The sequence below is a fragment of the Solea senegalensis genome, linkage group LG14 (genome assembly GCF_019176455.1).
Source record: "Solea senegalensis isolate Sse05_10M linkage group LG14, IFAPA_SoseM_1, whole genome shotgun sequence".
Classification (NCBI taxonomy): domain Eukaryota; kingdom Metazoa; phylum Chordata; class Actinopteri; order Pleuronectiformes; family Soleidae; genus Solea; species Solea senegalensis.
In genome coordinates this window covers 9,641,105-9,664,402 of record NC_058034.1, presented here as the reverse complement: position 1 = coordinate 9,664,402, position 23,298 = coordinate 9,641,105, and the positions used below count along the sequence as shown (strand labels likewise).

Here is a 23,298-nt window from a genome sequence, read left to right as displayed (position 1 = left end):
AGTGGTGCTAGGAGAGGGATTTTTGTCCCTGTGCCGAAGCTTTTTTTAATGTTTTTTTTTTGTTTTTTTTCATGGCCAACAGTACATTTGAACATTTAATTTTAGGTCAAACAACAAATGGAAAATTTTATTATTATAAAATGAACTGAATACATGGTGGTGGTCAATAGAAAACAGACTTGTGGCTTCAGAGAGGTTAACAAAAACCCTTTGGAGTACAAATATCATTTTAAGAAACATGGGAGTCCACACTTGGGGTATATTGAACATTTTAAAACTGTTACAGGTTTGCACAATTTGCTGCGCTGTATATGGACATAAACATGTTCCAATAATGTGGATGCTAAACAGCACCACAACAAACATAACATCCTCCAGATCACCTGTCTGTAACAGCTGCTATACACTGTCATGACTTTGTGGCCTTTTCCACATGAGAATGAGACTCATACAGTTTCAGATAAAATTAGTCGAGGGGAAAAATGACACGAGGAATAAAGAGATTCAGTATTTTCTTTTTAACACAAGTATGTACAAAAAAACCTGCCACCATGTCCCAAACCAATAACCAAATAAACTTCCATGAAACGTTTTTTTTTTTTTTTAAATTCCAACAACTTGTCATCTTGTATCAGACATCTTCAACTCACCAGCACAAATAAAAAGCAAACATAGAAAAAAACTAAGTAATAACTCATAAAACCGGTATTTACTTGATCTGCAGGAAATAAGCCCGGTTCTTATTAAGTTTAAAACATGGCTTGAATGTTCTCATTCATTCTGTAACATCTACTTCCTGTACAAGACTCTTCCTTCAGCAAACGGTTTGTTGTTTACTTTACAAAAGTGAAACAAACAAACAAACAAACAAAAAAAGGGCTTGGACATACATTCACCATCTCTCACACAAAGAGATAACTCTGTGGTACCTTAAAAATCTGCAGCATTATCTAGTGTCACCTCCATGGGTTCAATAGGTCAGTAATGGCGGAATTATAACACATGCACACAATTTCAAAATTGTGCAGAGTTTAAGGGGAGTTCTCCCACAAAAACTAATAACTTTCCATTTGCTTACATACAAAAGTAACAACTAGACGGCCATCCATTTTCTACCGCTTAATCCTCCACATGGCGATTGCGGGGGCATTGGTGCCAATCCCAGCTGACATAGGGCGATAGGCGGGATCACACCCTGGACAGGTCGCAAGTCCATCACAGGGACACACACAGAGATAAACAACCATCCACTCTCACACTGACACCTACGGTCAATTTAGAGTGTCCAATTTACCTAATCCCCATATGTGCATGTTTTGGACTGTGGGCAAATACGCATGCAAACTCCATGCAGAAAGGCCCTTGTTTTCCGACCCGGTTTCAAACCCGGGTCTACAACTAGACAATTCATTCGATATTAAATATTTTAACAGTGTTTATCTTTGGGAACATTTCTATATTTGATAATGACCAGTAAGTGGGAATACAAAATAAAGAGAACAATTTTAGATTTTATACACAACATCCTTTTTAGAGGTTTGATTTTTTTTTTTTTATGACCTAATAGCCAATATCACAAAGTTAAAATGGCTTTGCACCTTGGGGGAGGAGAATCTACATGAACAGAAAAACATTTATAAAAAAAAAAAAAAAAATTGTTATGGAGTTCCTCCCCAACTTCTCACACAGTAATATCAGTGCTTTACTACACGTCAGTTGAACAGTCGCTTTAAAAAAAAACAAACATGACTTATAGACGTAAATATAGAGAAACCTCACAAGCTCTGCTGTCACTTGATTTAACTTCAATGCCCTTTCACTGATGAAGACATTCACCCTCATTAGATAGTGTCATCGTTGGCCACACTGAACCTCCATCAGGTCTCATGAGGCCATGTCTCTTATCTTTGAAGTCTTTTTTCATCAGAAATGTTTTTTTCCCTCCAGTTTTCCTTTTGTATTTAAAAGAGTTAGTTTTTGTTGCACAATGTTGTTCTGTAGTACACGTGTGTGCAAGGTTAAAGATCAGGGAAGCGGCTAGGATCTTCTTTGTACTCATTGGGAATGGTAAAAATGCTCTCATCAAACTCGTCGTAGCGAAACTCCTGAAACGTCACCGTGGCTGTGATTGTGGGAAAGACGGGGATGTCTGCAAAGAAAAAAAATGACAAAACTATACTTAGATGGTTTTTCAACTTTGACAAAGATGGCTTCTCTCTCCAAAAAAGCTAACATTTGTATCTTCTTGTCCCCTCACCTACAACGCTGTCCTTTCATCACTTTCCTGGGAAACTAAACCACTTTTATTTTAGCCTCAAATGACCACAGAAACAACAGTTGCCCTGCGTGAACTCAGGGCACTTATTAGGTAATAACAATCGTTAATAACCTGGAGCCGACAACAGCTGGAGTTGACTCTTCACTGACAGTTTGTGATTCACCCTGGAGCTACACTGACAACACCCACGGACGTTAAATCCCGGGTTTCACCACTAACTGTCTGGACTGTACAGTAGAAGCCTCTTGGATGAATCTCCAAGAAATGTACTAACTCACGAGAATGAGTAACTACACTGTCATCCTGTTGAATAACATCTACTTACCAAGTTTGACAGGAAAACCGGGAGGAAGCTTCATCTGCACAAACTCCCTGAGTTTATTAAAGTGCTTGAAGGGTGCAATCACCTCCAGAACATTTAACAACCTGAGAGGTAGCAGGACAACAAATGGTTAATAACACCTTCACAGCATTATGACTAAAATCAAAAATATTTACAAATCTTAGGTTGTTTGATTTTGACATGGTGAATTTGGAGATGATTTCAATAATCATTCATTCATAGCTAATCACAAGTCTGTGTGACAGCTGTAAAACAACACAGCAAGTTCTTAACAAATATAATCAACACAACAACCTGACAGTTTCTGTTTATTTTGATTAAAGACAAGACTCACGATTCAATGCCCAGAGGGAAGTCTTGACTCATGGCTATGGTGGCCTTGAAGTTTTTCTTGCTCTCTTTGCAGATCAGCTCTCTTCCTAGATGAGGTGCTCTGAGGAGACAGAAACAAACAAGCTCAGGTCAGATTATTTTCTCATGTGAGCAAAGTCACTGAGGAAGAGCCGACACAGGTTAATGACCTTTATGAAGTGACCTTTATCAGAAAAATCAGAGCTATGGAGTTTAACTTCAGCGATTGTAAAAACACCGATATGTGCAAGATTTACAGAAAAAGGAAAGCATGTGTATAATATAATATAATAATACATCATTATAATGTATGAACATTACCCAAATACAATTGTAAAAAACTACTTTTTCTATGTTATTAAATATATTATGTTCCATTGTTTAAAAAAAAGAATTATAGTCTGGATTCTAAACACTGATGTCTCCATGTGTTCAGATACCTACTTTCCATTATCAGCAGTGATGTATTCTTCCCAGGAGACAGTGTTGGGTGATGGGGGAGTAAGAGACTGTCTCCTCACCGGCTGAAGAGCAGAGAGCGAGAAAGGAAAAAAAAAAAAACCCACAGAGACAGAGAGAAATAAAATATTTGAAGGTCGGACTGAATCGCAGCAGACTAAACATGAGTAAAGACACAATCAGTGGCAGATAGGACCAAAACAAGACAGTCAGTTAAACTAACAAGACACAGTTTCTGTGTTCTTCACATGAGCCGCCAACTTCAGACCACCTAAGAGTCACAGCAAGACCTTGTTTGAATGTCATTTGAATACATTTATTCTATCTGTCTCTATTCTTTTATTCCCCCAGAGTAAAAACATGCACAGCACAGGCCACTAGGGGCCCCCAGTGGATCACAAAAGTAACCTCTGTTAAGCCTTTCCAGAGTTCACACATAAGAAGAAGCAGAACACTTGTTTGTTTACGTTACTATCTTTTTCACTTGTTCATTCAATAAAATGATATCAGCTCAGTCTGTTCAAGGTGAATGTTTGCAGAGATGGGAACATTGACAGGTTTGAACGTGTTTGATCATGACTCATAAGAAACAAATAATGGAAATATTGCACTGCATCAGTACAGTGAGGAGCCTCCATGCTGCCATGCAACCTGTTCTATGTTCTACGTTCGTTGAAACTCAGCTGCAGACGAGTCTGTTTGATCAGCTTGTTGACTGATGTTTTTGTCCACTCAGAACCACAGGCAGCATAGCAAAGAGAACGCTCTCCAAAACAAATCGCACACTGTTTACTTCCTGAGAGCAATGATCTCGTCTCTACCGCCGTCGATGAACTGAAGAGAGTTCTCTTCCACTGTCTGGACAGTCTGTTCTTGCTCAAACTGAACTGGAACGGGATGAGCTCCATCCTGTTTTCGCCTAAATTTGACTTTCTCTGAAAATGAACTTGCTGTTCTGTTGCCAATGTTGAGTTTAAAAAAAAAGAGAAGAAAAACAGATGACCTCTCCGTTGTGGGCAAATAAGGAAACTAGGGCAGAATAATGTGGAAAAGTGTGGCGGGCGATGGCAAACTGGACGGACATTTAGCTCTCCTTTATTTTTCCCACTACATTTGAATTATCACAGAGATGAGGCTTTGATAAGAGCTCACTCTCACTGTATAAGCGTTGGCACGCTGTTGCGGCGAGGACAGAGTACACCCAGTCTGCGGAGGCCGTGATATGCTGGTATGCTGCTCCCGCCCGCCATCATTCCATGGCACCAGGGGTTTTAACCTTCATTTGTATGATCAATAACGTCGAGCCTTTTTGAAAAGCCCCTCACAATTCGCTGTGTCGGCAGGCCAAGAGCTGCCTGCATCTCCCTTGCTGTGATAAACACGGCTATGTCACAGCGGCTTCTCATTTAACTTCTCTGTAACACATTTCCACCAGCATGGAAGGGGAAGTTATTTCTGTATCTACAGCAATTGAAATACAGATTTTCTACTTAAAACCAGAGTAAGCTTGACTTCATATGAATAGACTGTGGCGAGGCAAAGCCCAGCACAGAACAAAGGGGTGTTGACAAAAACAGGAGCAGTTAAAAGGCATCTATTGGGTGTTCAGAGGCTTTGTCTTTACTTTGTGACTGGCTTTATGCTCAGTGTTTGGACAAAGGCTTGCTAAGCAAACTCTGGAACATACTGTAGTAGGGAGGTGGTGGATGGGAGACTTGTCTCTATGAACAAGGTGCCGGTTCATAACCTTTGCCAATAGGTGCTGGGAATTACGACCATGCAAAGTGGATGACAAAGGGAGTCAATTTTTCCTCACTACTCAAGTGACTGGAGCAGCTTTTCCTATTGGGAGCAGATAGAACATTTAAGAGACAACAATGAGCGAATCATGCCAGGAGTTTTGCATTGACCGTGTGGCAGGAAGTCCATGTTGAGTCTGCAGGGTTTATCTTAGTACTGATACAGCAGGAACACTATGTGAGGGTTATTTTTCAATAGACAAACATCCTACCACAAGTTTCCAGCAGAACAGACAGAACAGTGTCAGGACTGCACTGGTGGTTATGCTGCAGAGAGTATAAGTTAACAGCCTTGAGTATTTTTTCTTGGTTTGGTCACTTTTGCAATGGCGTACACACGACTCCACTTTGCTGCTTGGTCATAAAAGTGGCCACTGCAGTTTCTGCACCACTTAATTCACAGGATAAATGTTTGGGAGACACTGGTATCAATATGAGGTTAAAAGATTAATCTAATTGATGTTTATGGAATAAGAGATGAGGAGTTTTTTGTGGGGCTTTTTTTTGCGTTTATTGGACGGGACACTGAAGAGTGAAAAGGGGGGAGAGAGGGGAAGATATGCAGCAAGGGACCATGGGTGGAATGGAACCCAGGAATTAAAAATGTTCAATTTACAATCAGTGTTAGGCAGCCCGATTCAATGCCACACTCACCTCAAAGTTCTGCTCGATGAGGTTTCCTCCCTTGCTCAGGCTCTCCATGATGGCTTTGTTCCGTAAGATATCTTCCTCACTCAGATGCTCCCGCCTCTTCCTGGACTCAAGGACCAGGCCGTTCACAGAGTAGAAATCTGCCAGGAAATTTCCCACGCGCTCCTGGAGATAGGAAAAACAGTGAAAAAAGATCCCCCCCGTTGAGCCGTCGATTTCCCTTTTAAACACATGTCAAAAGGACAAAGGAGCAACGGGACACGGAGCAGTTCTCACATATCTCGTTGACTGCCTCCCTCTACTGTCTTTGTCGTTTTTAACCATGAATATGGGATTCCTTCCCGGGTTTATCACTGCTGCTCTTCTTATGTATTTACGGTCCTTTACTGCTAGTGTATGTGATGAAGCACAGGAAATAAGATCGGGATAGTGGAGGCTGTCGACAGCAGTGAACAGCTGAACTGCAGTTTCAGTAAGAGAAGAGCTTATAACGGGTGACAAAGAGAACCAACATTCACACATCCAACAAGTACAACATAATGGTGGTGTCAAAAAACCTTCTGTGACCTTAGAATGTCCATTCACAGTTTGTTTGATTGATTGTTACTGATGTTGCTTTCAGCTCAGAAGTTACAGGTACAGGGGTTAACCCAGGATACTTCAACTGTTGTTAAATGTACAATACATTCTGATATGCAGCATATATCTGTGTCTTCCTGTGTCTTTTTTTGTCTGGGAAAATGTTACTAAAAATTCCAGAAATTCTACAGAAACCCCTGGCGCCAAATTCCATGAGCAGCTGGAACCCTGTGACCCAGAGCAGTGTTTGGAAAAGCTGAGGCAGTGGGAATAACATTGTCACAGCATTGAGTACAAAAACTGACACCAACCGTTTTGTCTTCTCTAAACAGCCAGCCAGTCTGCGCCCTTGAGAAAGTGATAGACTTGGTGGAGAGTGTGGCGGAGTAAACATCGCTGCTCATCAGGATGTCCACTTCCTCCTCCGTCTCCATCTCTGACTCCTAAAATTGCAAGACACAGGCATAAACAGGGGCATGGACACTGGGATCTGAGGGATCCAACCAATTGCAAGATGAATAGCTTAGTTCTATCAGGTGAATAAAAACAAAACAAAACACTAATATCATTTACAGATGACACTTATATCTGCTGAGGGCCTTTTTGATATCACAGCTTTGACCTCTTCAGTTTTCTTGTAGGTTGTGTGTGTGTGTGTGTGTGTGTGTGTGTGTGTGTGTGTGGGGAGCGGAGTTGCTCTATTGTCCTGCTGAGCACTTTGGCCTTGATTAGGTCATAAGCACACCTGACCAGTTTCTTTCTCACTCCGAGAAGCTCTTCACGTGCATGCACACACGTGCGCACGCACACACACACACACCACTTACTGATGTAATGAAACTTGTGTGGACTCCCTCTTCTTTTTGAGCAAATAGTCTGTATTTATATAGTGCTTTTCTAGTATTTATGTACCTTTTTAATTGCCCCTCGGGGAAAGATTAAGTGTTATCGAATTTTAATCTTTATGAGCACTCAAAGCTGCTTTACACTACAGCTTTTACCATTCACACCCATTCATACAGCACACCTTTGTGTTATCTATCACATCTGTCACACAATCTTTCATACCCATTCACACGCTGCTAGCACAGTCATCAGGAGCAACATGGGTTTTCCCAGGGACACACCGGCATGTAGACGAGTGGAGCCGGGAATCAAACCCTCAGCTTCCAGGTTGAAAGACGACTAACTTCGACAAGCTCGAGCAGCTTGTATCACAAGTATCATTATCTTAAAGGAATACTTCAGCGATTAGCATTTAGCTTTGTATTACTAGAATAGGGGTAGTATTTTTGAAAAATTTTGCTTACCTCAGTTTCCCCTGAGTCGAGAAATATCTTCATTCTTTTGGTTTTGTTACATGCCCACCAGTGACACTTGGTCCGAGGCTTGAAAGTGCAATGCCAATTCCGCACTTTTCAGACCTACTCGTAGGGGGAAGGGACCTCATTCCCAGAATGTAAACAGTGTCCGCCATCTTTGCTAATAGTTATGCTAACAGGACCAAGTGTCACTGGTGGGCAGAGAAAAGAAGGAAGATATTTCTCAACTCAGAGGAAACTGAGGTTGGGAAGCACAATTTAAAAAAAAAAAAATACTACCACTATTCTACTAATACAAAGCTAAATGCAAATTGGTGAAGTATTCCTTTAACAAATGTTCACATTTGCATCTCCATAGTTGATAAAGCTGTAATAATATCCAAGTTTCAGACACACTTTCAGTAATGGGATTAACCTTAAATTCTTACACACAGATTTTAATGGACACATCATAAATAAGGCTTTCAGAGACATACATCTATTAATTGTTTCACATTCTACCAAAATCCACACCTCGTGATGTATCCGCTGGTAGACTTTCTGTTCGTTGTCTAGCACAACAAAGGACTCTGAGGGGATGGCATTGCCGTTGAAGATGAAGCTGAGGTCACCGCGCTGGCACTTCATGTCTGTGAAGTCTATCAGTGTAGTGTCCAATCTATTTTCACGCAAATAAATGAATACAGATCAGGGTGGGGGACTTCAAATAAATGAAGGGAGAAAGAGAGGAAAAGGATGGGAACAAGCTAGACTGAGTATACCAAGAAACACACATTTCAAACTCTACAGAAAAGAAAAAAAGCTGCGATGCTTCCAGTAATGCCAGGATAACAAGAGGTTATTCTGAATGCCAAATTCAACAGCCAGGAGCAGTCTCACAAAACAATGACGAGCTCCAAGGTTTTGTTACACATGAACAGCACACAGAGTCAAAAACACATACTTTTACTAACTGAATTCAGTCTTTACTACATTCTTTTAAAATGTTAATGGCCCAACACAGAACACAGAAATATCTCTGTGTGTGGGTGGGTGGGTTAGACATACTGTAGGTCTGCCAGGTTTTGTTCAAAACAAAAATACTACAGTGAACTAGCTTTCAATGGATGTACGAGTCCTGCTGTAGATTCATTGTAATGCATCAGAATGTGTGGAGTTTTGCTGACACCCTGGCAGCGCTTCAGACTCTGCAGTAACATTTCCTCTGTGAAGATATGATCGTAACACAGAAGTGAAAGATTTGCCCGTCAGCTTCCTTCTACTGCCGGGAAATTGTTTCATACTAATCAAACTAGGCTGAGGAGATGAAATCAGAGGTAGAATAGTGAGAAGAAAGAGGAGAAAGAGAAAATGTGGTGTTGTTGTGCAGCACAATGGCAGATAAATAAGTAAAGGTTTCTCTCATGAAATTACAGTTTCATTTGATGTGGTTTTCCATTTTTTGGATGTAGACATAAAACCGCAAAATATAATGTTAAAATCCCAATGTCAAATTAACTTAAATCATCATGTAAACATTTTACATTAATGATTTACATTTGTTGACAGGACTTGCCTGATGTTAATGCCCTGCTTGTAGATCTTGCACGCATCCGAAGGCAGGATTCTGGAGAGCAAAGGCACTGCAATACACAAAGAGGCAAAATTAAACATGGAAAACTACCTGAACGTTAGAACCTCACACAATAATGAAGACAACCACCCACTTCAAAGCTCATCAATCCACAGACCTCAGGGTCACTTCACTGATTTAAAAACAATGCATACGCAGCATAATTGGAGCACATCAAGAAAATACAGGAAACATGAATGCAGTTTTAAAATGACTCTCCGTATGAGAGGTGACCAATAATCCAATATTCAATACAGTGGAGAGAAAATTCCCACAAGAAAAACCATCAACAAGGATCAAAGCCTCTGCTTTGAGAAATACACTTGGAAAGTGAGCTTGGAGTTAACAGCTGTTAAAATTGCTTTGAAAAATAGAAATTACAGCCATTTATATTTAATATTACAGCCAGCAGATACATCTAATATAATATTATCGCTTCCATTTATGTGAGGCCATTGTTAAAAGTGTACACTTTGCTTTAAATGGAGTGGGATGACAGTTCAGATGCAGCAGGAGGAGTAATATGACTCCAGCAGTAAATATTTTCCCTCCCAAGGCAAACACATTGATTACATCATATTTTCCCATCTGTATCTATAATACTCTTGTATTAGTATTTCAACAACTTTCTCACTGAGAAAATGTGGTTAGTTTCCAGAGTGAATAATGTTTGTGGAAATAATGCTTCGTCTGTGCTACTTAGAATCACTGAGCATCAGCACTTAACTCACCCCAACTTTGGAAGTCCCAGTGAAGCTCCAAGTAAAAATCACCAAGCTGCAGAAGATGTTATAAAAAATGAATTACAAGTAACATGGGTGAAAAAAAAGAAAATACAGAGTTGTTTTGTACATTACAATTAAGGATATATAAGTAGCAAAATGTGCTCTTTTTGGGAAAATAATAAATAATTATGTTTATGTGTATGCAACCAAAACAATAAAGAAAAACAATAAGAAAAGATATGTTGCAAAATTGACATGAAATGTGCTTTAGATAGGCAAGTAAATGAAGGACTATGCCTATCCTAAATGCCACAGCTCAGGCTGGGATGCACTGATCTCATCTCAATCCACCCTTCTCTGATGACATCAGACTGTCAAGAGGATCATTATTTCCCAGCCCTTTATTATCTGTGAGCTACGATGACACAGAAAACTCTCACAACTCTGCCTCATCATCCAGGTAGGTTACTCAACAGTACCAGCGAACACCGCAACAGCTGACTTTCAGGCAACTTGTTAAGACATCAATATCAGTTGTTTAAAATATGCCATGGTAAAAACATACATGGCTTTTAGAGAAGTAGGCTTTTAAGTTTGCATCTTTTTGTCTCTTATTTCCCCACCAGTTAACTTCTTAACTGCCTTTCTCCTTGACCTGAAAGCAATAATTGTCAGATGATAACATCTACAGGAGTTCATGACTTAATGTTAGGGAGCAAGGACAAGAAGGTCAGGGTCAATGGACGGAAAAAAACAGCATCTACACTACATGCTACATACCTCTTTCAGAGCGTTTAGCAGCTTGGGCCTCTTGTCCTCCACACTCTCCCTGGACTGCTGCTTGAGCTTCCTCAGCAACGCTGTGACTGAAGAATGCAGAAACAAGGCAGATTGAGAATCAAGAACGAGAAAAAGAAGTGAGTTTAAAAGCATCTTCAAAGAGAAGGCTTTAGCCAAGTGACTTAAGAACCTTTGGTGAGAAAACATTATTCACAATTACATTTGTAAATAACATTTTTGACTCCGATTCCACCAATGAAAATGCTTCAAGGAGAGGTTTTAGTCAAGGCATGAAAGTCTCACTATTAGCTGCCTGGGAAAGAACTTTTTCTAAAACACTGAAGCTGTCTAAACTCATGATTGCAAGTTTCAGTGAGCGGATTTTCTGAGACATCTTCCATGATGAGTGCCTAGCATACGTGTTCTTATTAATGTAAGTGTAAAAGGGATGATGAGAGGTTTGGTGCATGATCACTTCCGAACACAGCTGTCATTGCTATGCTATCACTCACATGACCAGAATTATAAAATGATTACATATAAAAAGCAAACATCATTTACCACGCAGCATTTTCAGCTGACCAACAATTTCAGTTTACACATATTTTTTTTAAAACCTATGGCATTTGTATGATGGCTTGAAGGCCACTCTGACCCTGGACCTTTCTGGACCTTTTGACCTCTGTATCTAAACACTAAATATGGATTTTATACAGACAATATCATGGCAGACTTGAGTATGAATGTATTCTATACCATTATCTTGAGAAAAGGTTCTCAGCGCAAATCTTACCACTAATGAAACAACCAAAAGTCAAAGGGCACGTCCATTACAGCACTGATGGCCTTTAGAGATATGTTGACTTCCTGCAGCCACATGGAACACTCCCAGCAGCACCCGACCAACCCTGTGCACCAGGGATTAAAATGCTCCAGGAAGTTCAAAGGGAACAAGCCTTGCAGGAATAAGACCACCTGCTGATGAGCTGCACCTTTAACCTATTTAATGATCTGGCGGATAGGCAACTTTGAACCATGGTGGGTTACTTCAACAAGCTTTCACATCTCTTTAGCATCCTGGCTGCATGAGACTTGCTTGGTTATATGCAAGAAAACTGGTTTTAGAATAACATGCAAGACATGTTATTCTAAAACCAGTTTTCTTGCACACACACGCACGCACGCACGCACGCACGCACGCACGCACGCACACACACACACACACACACACACACACACACACACACCACCACTTATTTAAATGTAACGTGCCGTTTATGTGATGAGATATGGGAGCATCATTTGCTCATTGACATAGTTGTGGTGGTTTTATGGAGCCAGGAGGGGATTAAATGGCAACACGACTGTGCCACGTATCCAGCTCATGATGGAAAAAAAGAAAATGTTTGGCTTGTGACACCCAGACAACCCTTTTTAATAGTATTAAAAGTGACAGTGTAAACTGTGGCATCGATAGAAACCTAACTAGCGCCTGTGCTGCTAAATGTCCATGTGGTGAGTCAACATAAACAAACATGACGCTCATTATGACTGACCAGCACTCCCCATGAAGTAGAGCAAAGGGGGCAAAGTCTGGGTTTAATGGTAAAAATAGGCCACATGGCACGCATGCAAACATAAGCGTGGGTACAGAACACGGGGTGACTTTTTGGCCTGGCTGTTTAATGAGGTTAGACAGACTGAATGAGGATCCTCCTGATCCTTGTTGTCTCTCAGTGGCATAAGGTAAGGAGTATAATCTTGCCATCTGCTTACAGCTGACCCAGCCAAAAACGAGGTTGAGAAAACAATCCTGACTGCTTCAGCACTAAACCAAACTGACTTACCATGTTGGCACTAATTCACTCAGATACTGATTACTGGCATTAATAAGGTGTGTGATCTCAATAAAGTCACCTCCTCACATTAATGAAAGGAGACAGAGTCAGAACAAGTTAGCACTTGAAACATCACAAACTGCCGCTCTATAACAATTAGTATTACGGTTGCTGACACCTGTGGCTGGCTGCTCTCCAACATCACTGACAGACACATAGACACTGTGGTGGAGCAACAGTGGAGGGGCAATCTGGTTTACACTGAGGTCACCAACTGTTTTACTTTTATTTATAACACTAGTATGATAGTGCAGAGTTTTTATTATGTTTTAGATAGAACACCTCACTTTGCTGTGAAGCCTGCAGTACCAAATATGTAATACTAAAGATGCACTGTATACATCCCCAGTACAAGCTAGGCTTTTACATATTTCACATATTCAAACAAACTTAAATGGTTGGCTGTTCAAATGTCAAATTAGTTTAAACAGACGCCAAACTCACTGGGTATGAGTAAGACCTGTGAGTGGTGATAATCCTTTCATAAAATCACACCACCATTATTTTCTGTCCCTTGGACTCTGGAGGGATATTTCCCTCAAATATAGATTGACCATCACTGATGGCTACACATGAACTGCAAAAGAGCAAAACTTCTCTAAAATCATAACAAAAAACATGTTCACATTGGGTTAATCGTGTGATCTCTAGTATAGTGTTTCACAAATTATTGAACAGGTGAAAGAATTTTGATAATTCATTCATCGGTGTGTGTGTGTGTGTGTGTGTGTGTGTGTGTGTTTTGAGATTTCAGCTTCCTAAATGTGAATATTTTGAGGTTTAGTTGCTCCTCTATGACAGTAAACTGAATATTTGGTTTGTGGACAAAACAAGATATTCAAAATGGTGTTATCACCATTTTATGCACCAAACAGCAAATTGATAAATCAATAAATAGTCAACACATGAACATTTAATGAAAATACCAACATTTTAAAGCTGCCTCAACCCTCGACTTGCTGAAATTCACATTAACACACAAAACGTATCTGCAGCAAATTTGAGTCTGGCTGTCTATTTGAAAACCGGCTATAAAGACCACTGCTGTCTGACACCCACATGAAAAAAGCAGTTTTCTCTCTAATAAACACCAACATGGCTGAGGCAGCCCTTTAAAAAAGTTCCCGAGCTTGACAACACAGCTGTGTGCGTGGAAGGCAAGTAAAGACCGAAATAGCTCTTTCTAAACAAAGCACACGACAGCATCTATTTCTGAGCCACATTTTACTTCTTTTTCAAATGGAAAAAAAGAAGTGAAAATTAATCACTTAAAATAACACAGCAACAGCACTGAGTTAAGATTACACTCTTTTTAAAAATCACTCACTTTAGAGCAGATGCCTGCTTTTTAAACCACATGCATAGAGAGCTGTTGAAAAGTTGATTCAAATACTGTTAACGCATTATTAATACTTAAGACATTTTAGACTTAAATACTATTAGGATTAGGCAACAACCAATCAATTACTCAAGTATTAAACGACAACTAAATTGATTGCCAACTATATTTACTCAAATCGATTAATCGGTTTGAGAGTTTTCTGGTTTCTTTACTTCCTACAACAAAGAAATATTTACAAAACAATACATTTGGCAACATCATTGTTAATTTTCTGACATTTCATGGAAAAAAATATAATTTACAGATAATCAATTAATATTAAATATTATAAGAGCCCTACCCTGTAATTCAGTGAGATATTACAGACCTCAAACCGATGCAAAGTCCCTGTCTCTGTAACTTCATTACCACAGCTAACCAGGGAGACCGGTAAACTGACCTACTGTACTGTACGTCTGCAGTGTGAGTCTGTACCTGTCCTCTGATCTCCTCACACAGCAGACAGATACAGACCCAGCCACCAGATGCTCACCTGCAAACTCCCCTCAAAGGCCAGACTCCGTCCAGACAAAGTCCTGACCGGATTCTCTGGACATTGTCTGCACAATGACCAAACACACTTCAACTCAAAGATGTGTATTCGCTGGCCAATTCACGTGCTTAAAAAACAAAAACACTTTTGGAATTACATCCATGGATATTTATTATTTATGCAGACTTACACACATAATTCTTCTATTATTCATACACATTTCACTGCCATGAACCAGTATAGGCTAATATGATTGGCCTCTCAGTGTTGCAGTCTGACTGTCTTGTAAACCTTGGGCCTTATTCCATCAAGATAATGAACACAAAAAAACATGAATCTATCTATTCTCTCTAATGAACTGCTTTTCATTGACACTCAAAAGCAAGAGAGTGGAATGTATCCTCTTCCTCGAAGGGAAGAGGGAGGTAGCATTCGTGTGGAAGAATGTGCCAAACCGTTTGTTAGTTAGCATCTGCAGATAAGACCTCTTTCTCTCAGGACATCTGAAGTGAAACTCCACTGGTGAAGCAGTGTTTACTTTAGTGAAGGAGTCAAGTAACTGACTTGTTGAGATAAGATAACAGGTTTGTAGCAGTGGTGCTGGGAAAGTTTCAAAAGGTCTGTGTCTCAGTGTATTGCCTAGCACCACCATTCAGACGACGCTTTTACTTACTCATCTGTCGGTCTCCATAGCTAATGGCCTCTGCGAGGGGGCTCCATCCCTGAGCATTCTTCACTTTCACTGGTGCATTGTGGGCCAGCAGAAGGTGGGCACACTCTACACAAGGTCCAAACAGACAGAAACATCATTATTAAACACTTTATTTGAATCATATAATCACAGCTAATAGAAAAAGGACAAAGAACATGAAAAAAGAGAAACTCCACAGCTTCCCCCCTACTCTTAACCTCAAACTTTTTCAATACAATGACATGTTTTGCTCTGGGATGGTTTGCATGTAAGGGGCATAGAAAAGCAACAACAGTCAAATTCAATGTGCTTTAAAAGAAAAAGTGCAAACAAGCTATAAAAAAGGCCATTCTGCAGGTAACCATGAACCCATAATACAACATAGAATTCAGATGTAGCTTTCTGAAATTGTAGCAGCTGCTTTCTATTCAAGCAAAAATAACTGAAGACATGTTTACATCAGGCAAAAAAAAGGTATTACAAGTATGTATGCTTTCTACCTGAATGACAAGAAAAGACAAACCAGCTGCACCTTAACATGAACGTTTCTTAGAAGAAATTCATTTCCTCTTACTGCATCCATTATCAAAGATTACCTTGTCAAAAAGACAGTAAACCCCCTGATACTAATATAACTTCATCCCAACCATTTTGGTCAATCTAATTCATTTATCTTGCCTTATCATTTTACAGTAAATGTGAAAATAGATCATTGGTATCTGATCGCTATAAACATCCTTGATAAAAAAAACAGAGATAATTCCTGTGGCATCACAGATTTAAAAATAATCCTGGTTTCATAGAGGGACAGATTGTGTGTAGGATTGAACCGACAGCTGACCCATTAACTGAAGAGCCATATGGGGCCCACAGTTACACAAGACTCAGCATCCTATTCACTACTGCTGCAAAATGAGGAGAGCTTCTCTCCAGTAAAATAATCTCACCAATAAAAATGCTGTGAAGAGACCCACAGAGCCGTGCTTGAATCAAACAACAGGAAACCAGCCAAAAGGCTCTCGTCCCTTTTCTTTGGCTAAATGAATGGCAAGAGCGGCACAAAATCCCTCAACTCTCTGGACAGCTTGTCAACAAACTACCTCCAGGCAAAAAAAATGAAGCCTGTTGTTCTGGCTCAGCTGTCAAAGGTTTGTCGTGACATCATTTATTATGCTGTTGGCATCAATACAGATCTGTGGCACCACTGGGCAAAAGCAGTCCGTCACCTCTGTGAGCAGCAAACCCAACAAATGCAAAGCAGAGGCAAACAGCTAACAGTCCACCGAGTGAATAAGTAGGGCTGTTTGACTTGCCTTTTCAATGATCATTTATTGTGAACAAAGCTGCGGACGAGCTCTCAATACATCTGGTTACTCACAAGTTCAGACTTGTTTCTCTGCTAAACAAGTCATAATGAACACGAATAAAAAGCCTGCCTCCAGGGGCGCATTCACAGAGCCACCCTGGTGTCCAGAACCAGGAAGAGTAAACTCTGCTTTTTGAAGAGCGTGTAACACAACATTGTCACATAATCACCTCTCTAATCTACATACATACTATGTTGAAATGCTGGAGTCTCATACATTCTTTATGACAAAGACATTTCAAATTTCAATCTAATTAAACAGGATATCCACACAACCAAGAAGAACGTGGCAGTCCAGACAATGTGGTTGCAGAGAAATAGAAAGGCAGGTTTGGGGCAGCACCAAAAGCACCTTTCCTTGCCACCGTAAGTAGTATCAACAATGCCATCATTTTACAGTTTGGCTGACTTGAAGGTGAAGGCATGGCAAAGAAAACCAAAATGAACAAAGACAGGCCAGTAGTAAGTAATTCTGTTCGCACCAGGGAGCAGCTCAAGCTCAAAGACTTGGCTCATGACTAGTCTGAATACATTGTCTTAAAATATTTCTGCCCAGTTCGTAGTGAGGTGATCTGCAGGACATGTGCTATAGGTTGTTTGAAGGCTCCCCACCAAAAGATAGACTAAAGATTTTCTCCAGACTTTGTTATTACATGTAAACATCTGATATCCCAATAGCACTCTGACATCCATTTCACTTAAATCAAACAAATATGCATTGCTGAAACCAGAACTCTGTTCTGCATCAGTAAAGGACAATGTAGAACTCTGTGTTCATACATTAGAATACCAGAGTTCAGCTCAGGGAAGAAGCAGCTGTTAACAGAGAATGTCAGAAAATTACAGCCAGCCCAATGCACAAGTGCTTACTTTCTGATGTACGGGCTGCATTCCCTTGGGTCGTTGACCTATATTTTACCCTGTTAAACCCAATGATTGTGTAATAATGGCAACATTTAGCAGATATACGTTGCATAACCATTGGAGAAAACAGTCAGACCCTGTGGTCTGGGCTACAGACCTGCTACCTTCTGATCTAGGTCCAGTGTTTCAGCTACAATGACTTGGTCTTTGAGTATGAACGAACTTGTGATTTAAATGGACTTGTTTCACTCACTGAATATCATTCCTAAGAATGAGAGGTAAATTTGGACATGGAAAATATCTCTCATCTGGGCACTAGAGCTATTATGAACAAAGCAGAACTATAATGAGTAGAGCTACAATTAGAACGCACTTTGTCCATGTTTTTAATTAACATACTAGTTTTCCTAGTATGTGGTGAGACAAAATCAAAATCAAACAAGTTCAGGTCATTTCTTAGTATCAAATCGACAAATAACATTTAGCCTATACCTAATTATGTGGTTTATTTGATCCAATATGGAGTTGTGATAGTACTGATATAAAGAAATTGCCTGTGAGTTTCTGTGTAAGTAGCATGGGCAGCAGCTGCTTGAGTCACATAGAGCTCTGAGTGACGCAGAGACGAGTGGGGAAATGAAGTGCTAATCTAATGCTAAACTACTACATTGGTTACACATGGGACTCTGGTCAACAGGCTCTGTGGGCTATGCAACTTCCCTCCCCTCATTCTGCAGTACATCTAAAGCGTGGCTCTTTTATGCTCATTTCCTCTCTATCGATCACACAATGATCCCGTTTTTTTCCCCACTTTGCAACCAAACCAGTGATGTTTTTCTGCAGACAAAAATAATGTTTATGGACAGTGCATCACGGGAGTCTCATCTTTTTTCTCTCACTTTAACTGGTGGTTATTTATTAGTGATGTCCTGGCATTAACTTCACTACACCTTTAAAATATCTAAATTGTATCCTCGCTACCATAGAAACAAATATCACTTACACTAGCCAAAATAGAAAGAATTGTCATTATATGTCGTTAGACAGAACATGACGGGAAATAGTGTGTCATGTTTCATTTTAAGAAAATGCATTCATGCACCATAACTAATAATGAGTCAGATGATTAATGATTTGACCACCAACTACTACTACTTTCTGATTGTTTCATTTGCATCCTTTAACAGAATCACAAATATGAACTGCACAACAACAAGTATGTTGAGTATGTACGAGCGTCATTACTGATTACTTAAATAATAAAGAAACACACACAATATACAAAAAGAGAGCCTCCGCCTCTCAGTCTCAGTGGGGCGGCCACACCCAGACTATGATCTCATGCTGAAGCCTTTCCCATGTCTGGTCATGGCATCCCTGGAGAATAGGGCAGCAGCTCAGGCAAGCGACAGGCAACCTCATGAGCGCAATCAGTTCCATATCAATTCATCTATCAGCACAATTTGTAAAGCTGCTGTCTGAATTACCGAAAGCCAGAGTCTTCACTCTGGCAACTGGTATTCCATCTATCCATTGTCTACCACTTTATCCTCCACATCAGGATTGTAGGTCAATGGAGCCAATCCCAGCTCACACAGGGCAAAAAGGAGGGGTAGACCCAGGACAGGTTGGCAGTCCATCTCAGGGCCAACATACAAATGTGAAATCACTGGAGACCTATGCTCCAATGGGTTCCAATGACACAAACTAAAAAAACAGGACTGTGCAGTACAAGTAACCCTACGCCGGAACTGCTCACTGGCAGCCTCCTGCACAAAGGGGGTATTAATTTTTCAATAGGATGCTCTGAGGTCTCCTTGTGAAATTAAATGTAAGCATCGACACACCAATGGAGCAGCATATTAATGTTTTATGCACATGCTTTCAGTCTGACCAGCACAATTCAGCAGGAAACCAAATCAAATCATGTTGAGGTTGTAGAAAGCCTGAAACTGAAAATGCACAAAGCTCTGAATGATATGGCACAATGCTACAAACATATTAAAACAACACACTAAGCTGATATTGTTATTTAAAATGCCATATCTTCTCAGCTAGTTTTCCTCTGCAACCTTCAAACTATCAGTCTTCAAGCCAGCACTGGAACAACAATCAGGACAAGGGACTTCAACCACAAAGAGTATTCTATATCTTCTCTGTGAGTGTATTAATGTAAAAAGAAGACACTGCTCAATCTCACTTTTGCACAGGCACAAATCCACAAACACAACTTTTTTTTCCTGCATGGGTATCTTGCTTTCTCGAGAGGAGAAATAAAGTGAAACAGACACACACACATAGGAATAAATGGAAACACAAACACAAACTATACAGCCCAAAATAGATGTCTTTAGAAAGCCACTGAGACAAACACAGCGAGTGACAAAAAAACCCAGCAACATGGAGGTGCATTTTTAAACATTTCTCACCTTTTTGCCCCATCATGACAGCAAGATGCAGTGGAGTGTTTCCTGCAGAAGAAATGAAAACAGAATTGACTGGCTGTTTTAAAAAATAATCTCAGGATCTTGGACAAGCACATTCCCTTTAGGACAGTCACATTTGAAGAGAATGTGATGTTTAAACCAAATGATATGGTCAGTTGCAATACCGCAATCAATCAAACTACTGCACCCCCAAAATAAGATGATCCCAACAGCCATGGACAAACCTCGTCATCAGACACAAAGTCAACACTGAATGGTCGGAGCTACACCCCAGAAATGAAGTCAGGGAAAATAACATTTTCATTTTGTGTGAAGAAGCACTGGTACTCTTCCCAGGACATGAAATGTGCCTCATAAGCATTGGAGAGGAAGCTGAAGTGCTCAGGCTCCTCGTGCTAGGGAAGAGTGGGCAAGCATCCAGATAAAGAGGGCCTGCCTTTTAGAAGACTTGATGTGGATAAAAATACAAAATGAGGAAACAAAAAAAGAGTGTAATGGAACAACAAAAGGTCATATTTGGGAACACAAACATGTTGCAGGTCAGTGGAGTCAAAGCCTCTCCTGCTCTAGTCCAACCCAACACATAATATCTTGTGGAGTACTGAAACAATAACTGCACCCAGACTACTTTTGAGATTGAAGACAAATTCATTTACTGAGTCTATTTCTTAAAATCGGAACAATAACGTGGCACTAGACCATCCAGAATTTGCTGTCAGCGGTTTCTACTCCGTTTGGGAATATGCACGAAAAACATCTCTAAAATGACTGAATTTTGTCCATTAATCGGTTAAAATGCCCATTCATTACACAGTCATCTAATTGTTTTCATGCACATGTAACAAAGCGGTTTTCGTTTCTGACATTTTTTGCAAATAATATCACATTGAACATGTTTTGGTTGAGTGGGCATTTGGGCAAACAGGCAACTTTATTATATGCATGGACAGATGTGAATACTTTTATTAGATTATTAGTTTCCACAATGTTTTTTTTTAACTGTGTATGAATCAGTACCCACCCATAATATGGTGCTTAAGTTATATCTGCCATGTATGTGGCATATGACGTGACATAAAAAAAATATTTCTTTGTGCCTCGTTCATTCAAGAGTCCACTGTGTGTCAGTTCAACTTTGGTTTTTTGGCACTAAAAGCTAAGGTAATGTCTGAGTAAACACAAACGGCTGCCACTGAAGCATACCAATTCACAACACAGCCGGTAAAACCACTGTAAAGTACAGGTTCAAGTTGCACAACAACATCAGCTCAGGCACATAACTTGCCTGACACCATTGTTGCTTTAGACCATGTCAGAGCTTTGATTTGAGGACAGACCAGATTCCAGTCAGGAACACGAAACTCAACTACAGGCCATTTATTTATCAGCGAGTGAACCGGAACACAACAACCTTGCTGTTTCATCAGTTCAGGAAGTGTTTTACTGGAAACAGCCTTTGGCCTTTAGGCAACTGTTTATAAGTCTGGGACGCCTAAAGTTTTACAAAACACCCCTTAACTCATCAACTGTATGTTAAAGATAATGTATTGATTCATGACTGGCTCTGAATTTACAATAATGATTAGTTAAATCAACTATTTAAAGAAGGACAATCTGTTTAAGAGCTTGGGTTACTGAAGACACCTGAAGACATCACCTTGAGCTATGGAAAACAGGGACATGTTTCATATTTGTCTTGTATTAAGTGACAGAACCATCACAACTGACAGATTGATCAATAAAATAACCAATTGTTACTTGCAGTCCTCGATCTGATAAATATTGGTAATAGAAAGCACTGAGGCTTCATGTGCAAAGAACAATTAATGTATTGTTTATGCTGACTTGAATAAACTGGGCGTGAAGTTGCTAAGGAAGACAAATCTAACCATTTACATACCAGTTATCCAGGCCTGACAGGTAAAAAGCCAAGTATTTCACTGTTGCTTGGAGACAGGTGGTTTATCGTAAAGAATTAAGCTTCACTGTATCGTAAAAAGGGTGGATCACGATTTTATTTTTCGTTTATTGACTGCAATACCTGTTAAACTCACCATGCACATCTTTCTGGGCGATGTTCTGCGTCCGAATGAGCGAAGAAAGTCGCCGGACATCTCCCTTAAACACACATTCATGCACCGGGAAGTCCAGCCCGGTTCGAATGATTGGGTTCTTGTTGTTGTCATCGACAACATTCGCCGTTGACAGCGTGTTGGTGTTAGCGTTCGCATGTGACTGTTGTTGCTGCTGCTGTTGTGTGGACGACGACTTGACCAACTTGTGATTGCTGAAGATTTTACTCGCCCTGCTCTTGTTGTTCGCCTTGGAGGCAGTGAAGGTCCCGGTCGCAGCCTCCTCGTCCGGCTCCAGTAAATCCTCGTCCTTGCTCGGCCTCTGCTGATCCTTCCGCAGGGAGCGGATCTTCTCTCCGGTCATTTTCTAAACAGTTACGGAGCAGAGGGTGTCGTCGAAGGACGATGACCCTCCGGGCCAACTGATGCGATCCGCCAGTTGGAAGTGTCCACGCGCACACCTAAAACTGCAAAACATGAAACACTCGCCCCTAACACTGGTCAGTTTAAAGCGGATGTGAACAACTATGTAACCCCCGTTCAGCGCCGGGTTTTAGTCAAAACAAACAGTCCACTCTCCTCTCGTCTTTCAAAAACTATCGCTGCTCGCTGCTCAACGTAAGCGGCTCCAGTTGACGAGTGCGGGGATATTTTCCTGATGCCTTCCGCCTCGTGGTATCGCGAGAGTTGAGGAGACCGCTAATGGTCACTGACTGTATATTAAAGGAGAACATTTGTTGACAAACTACTACTACAGTATTCAATTTGTCAAAATATTTCGAAACAATTCTACACCAACATTCATTATAAAGTTAAAATTAATATTTCTTAGGAGCAAATTATAATTTTAATACATGTACAGTAATGAAAATTTAGCAGACTTTCCCGTTCAATTTTTCAAAAAAAGAAAGAAAAATCTATGGTTTAAATTACGGTCAAGCAACCAGGCTCTTATTCCTCTGTAATCAAACCAGCCAACCCTAAATAATTCTCTAAATCCAAAAAGAAACATGTATGATTTGCACTATGCACATGATAGTAGTATTATACACATTATAGTCCTTTCTAGAAAACGGTGGAAGCATGTGTTTTTACAGCAATTTAAATGTCAGATTGTCAACATTTTTACTCTACATGTGGAATATTTAACTTCTGATTTCTCTTAATCCTGCACAACTGACTGATCT

General features: G+C 40.2%; 1 protein-coding gene across 1 annotated transcript; it reads right to left on the bottom strand.

Annotated features, from left to right (window-relative positions):
- Window positions 1–112: 112 nt before the first annotated feature.
- ankrd13c (ankyrin repeat domain 13C) lies at window positions 113–22,770 on the bottom strand. Its single transcript, XM_044043905.1, has 13 exons — window positions 22,094–22,770; window positions 20,022–20,063; window positions 15,345–15,449; window positions 10,900–10,985; window positions 10,126–10,171; window positions 9,338–9,404; window positions 8,296–8,440; window positions 6,772–6,903; window positions 5,885–6,046; window positions 3,417–3,496; window positions 2,956–3,054; window positions 2,604–2,704; window positions 113–2,149 (listed from the first exon to the last, which is right to left on the bottom strand). The coding sequence occupies exons 1-13, from the start codon at window positions 22,473–22,475 to the stop codon at window positions 2,019–2,021; spliced, it is 1,578 nt and encodes a 525-aa protein (XP_043899840.1). The 5' UTR covers window positions 22,476–22,770; the 3' UTR covers window positions 113–2,018.
- Window positions 22,771–23,298: the final 528 nt, after the last annotated feature.

What these genes read in the sequence shown, in the direction of transcription:
- ankrd13c (XM_044043905.1), bottom strand. Translation starts at nt 22,475, where the DNA reads ATGACCGGAGAGAAGATCCGCTCCCTGCGGAAGGATCAGCAGAGGCCG. An exon ending in TGTCATGATGGGGCAAAAAG is followed by an intron (nt 15,450 to 20,021) that starts GTGAGAAATGTT and finishes GACCTTGTGTAG; the next exon opens with AGTGTGCCCACCTTCTGCTG. An exon ending in TGTTTAGAGAAGACAAAACG is followed by an intron (nt 6,047 to 6,771) that starts GTTGGTGTCAGT and finishes TCCTATCTCCAG; the next exon opens with GAGCGCGTGGGAAATTTCCT.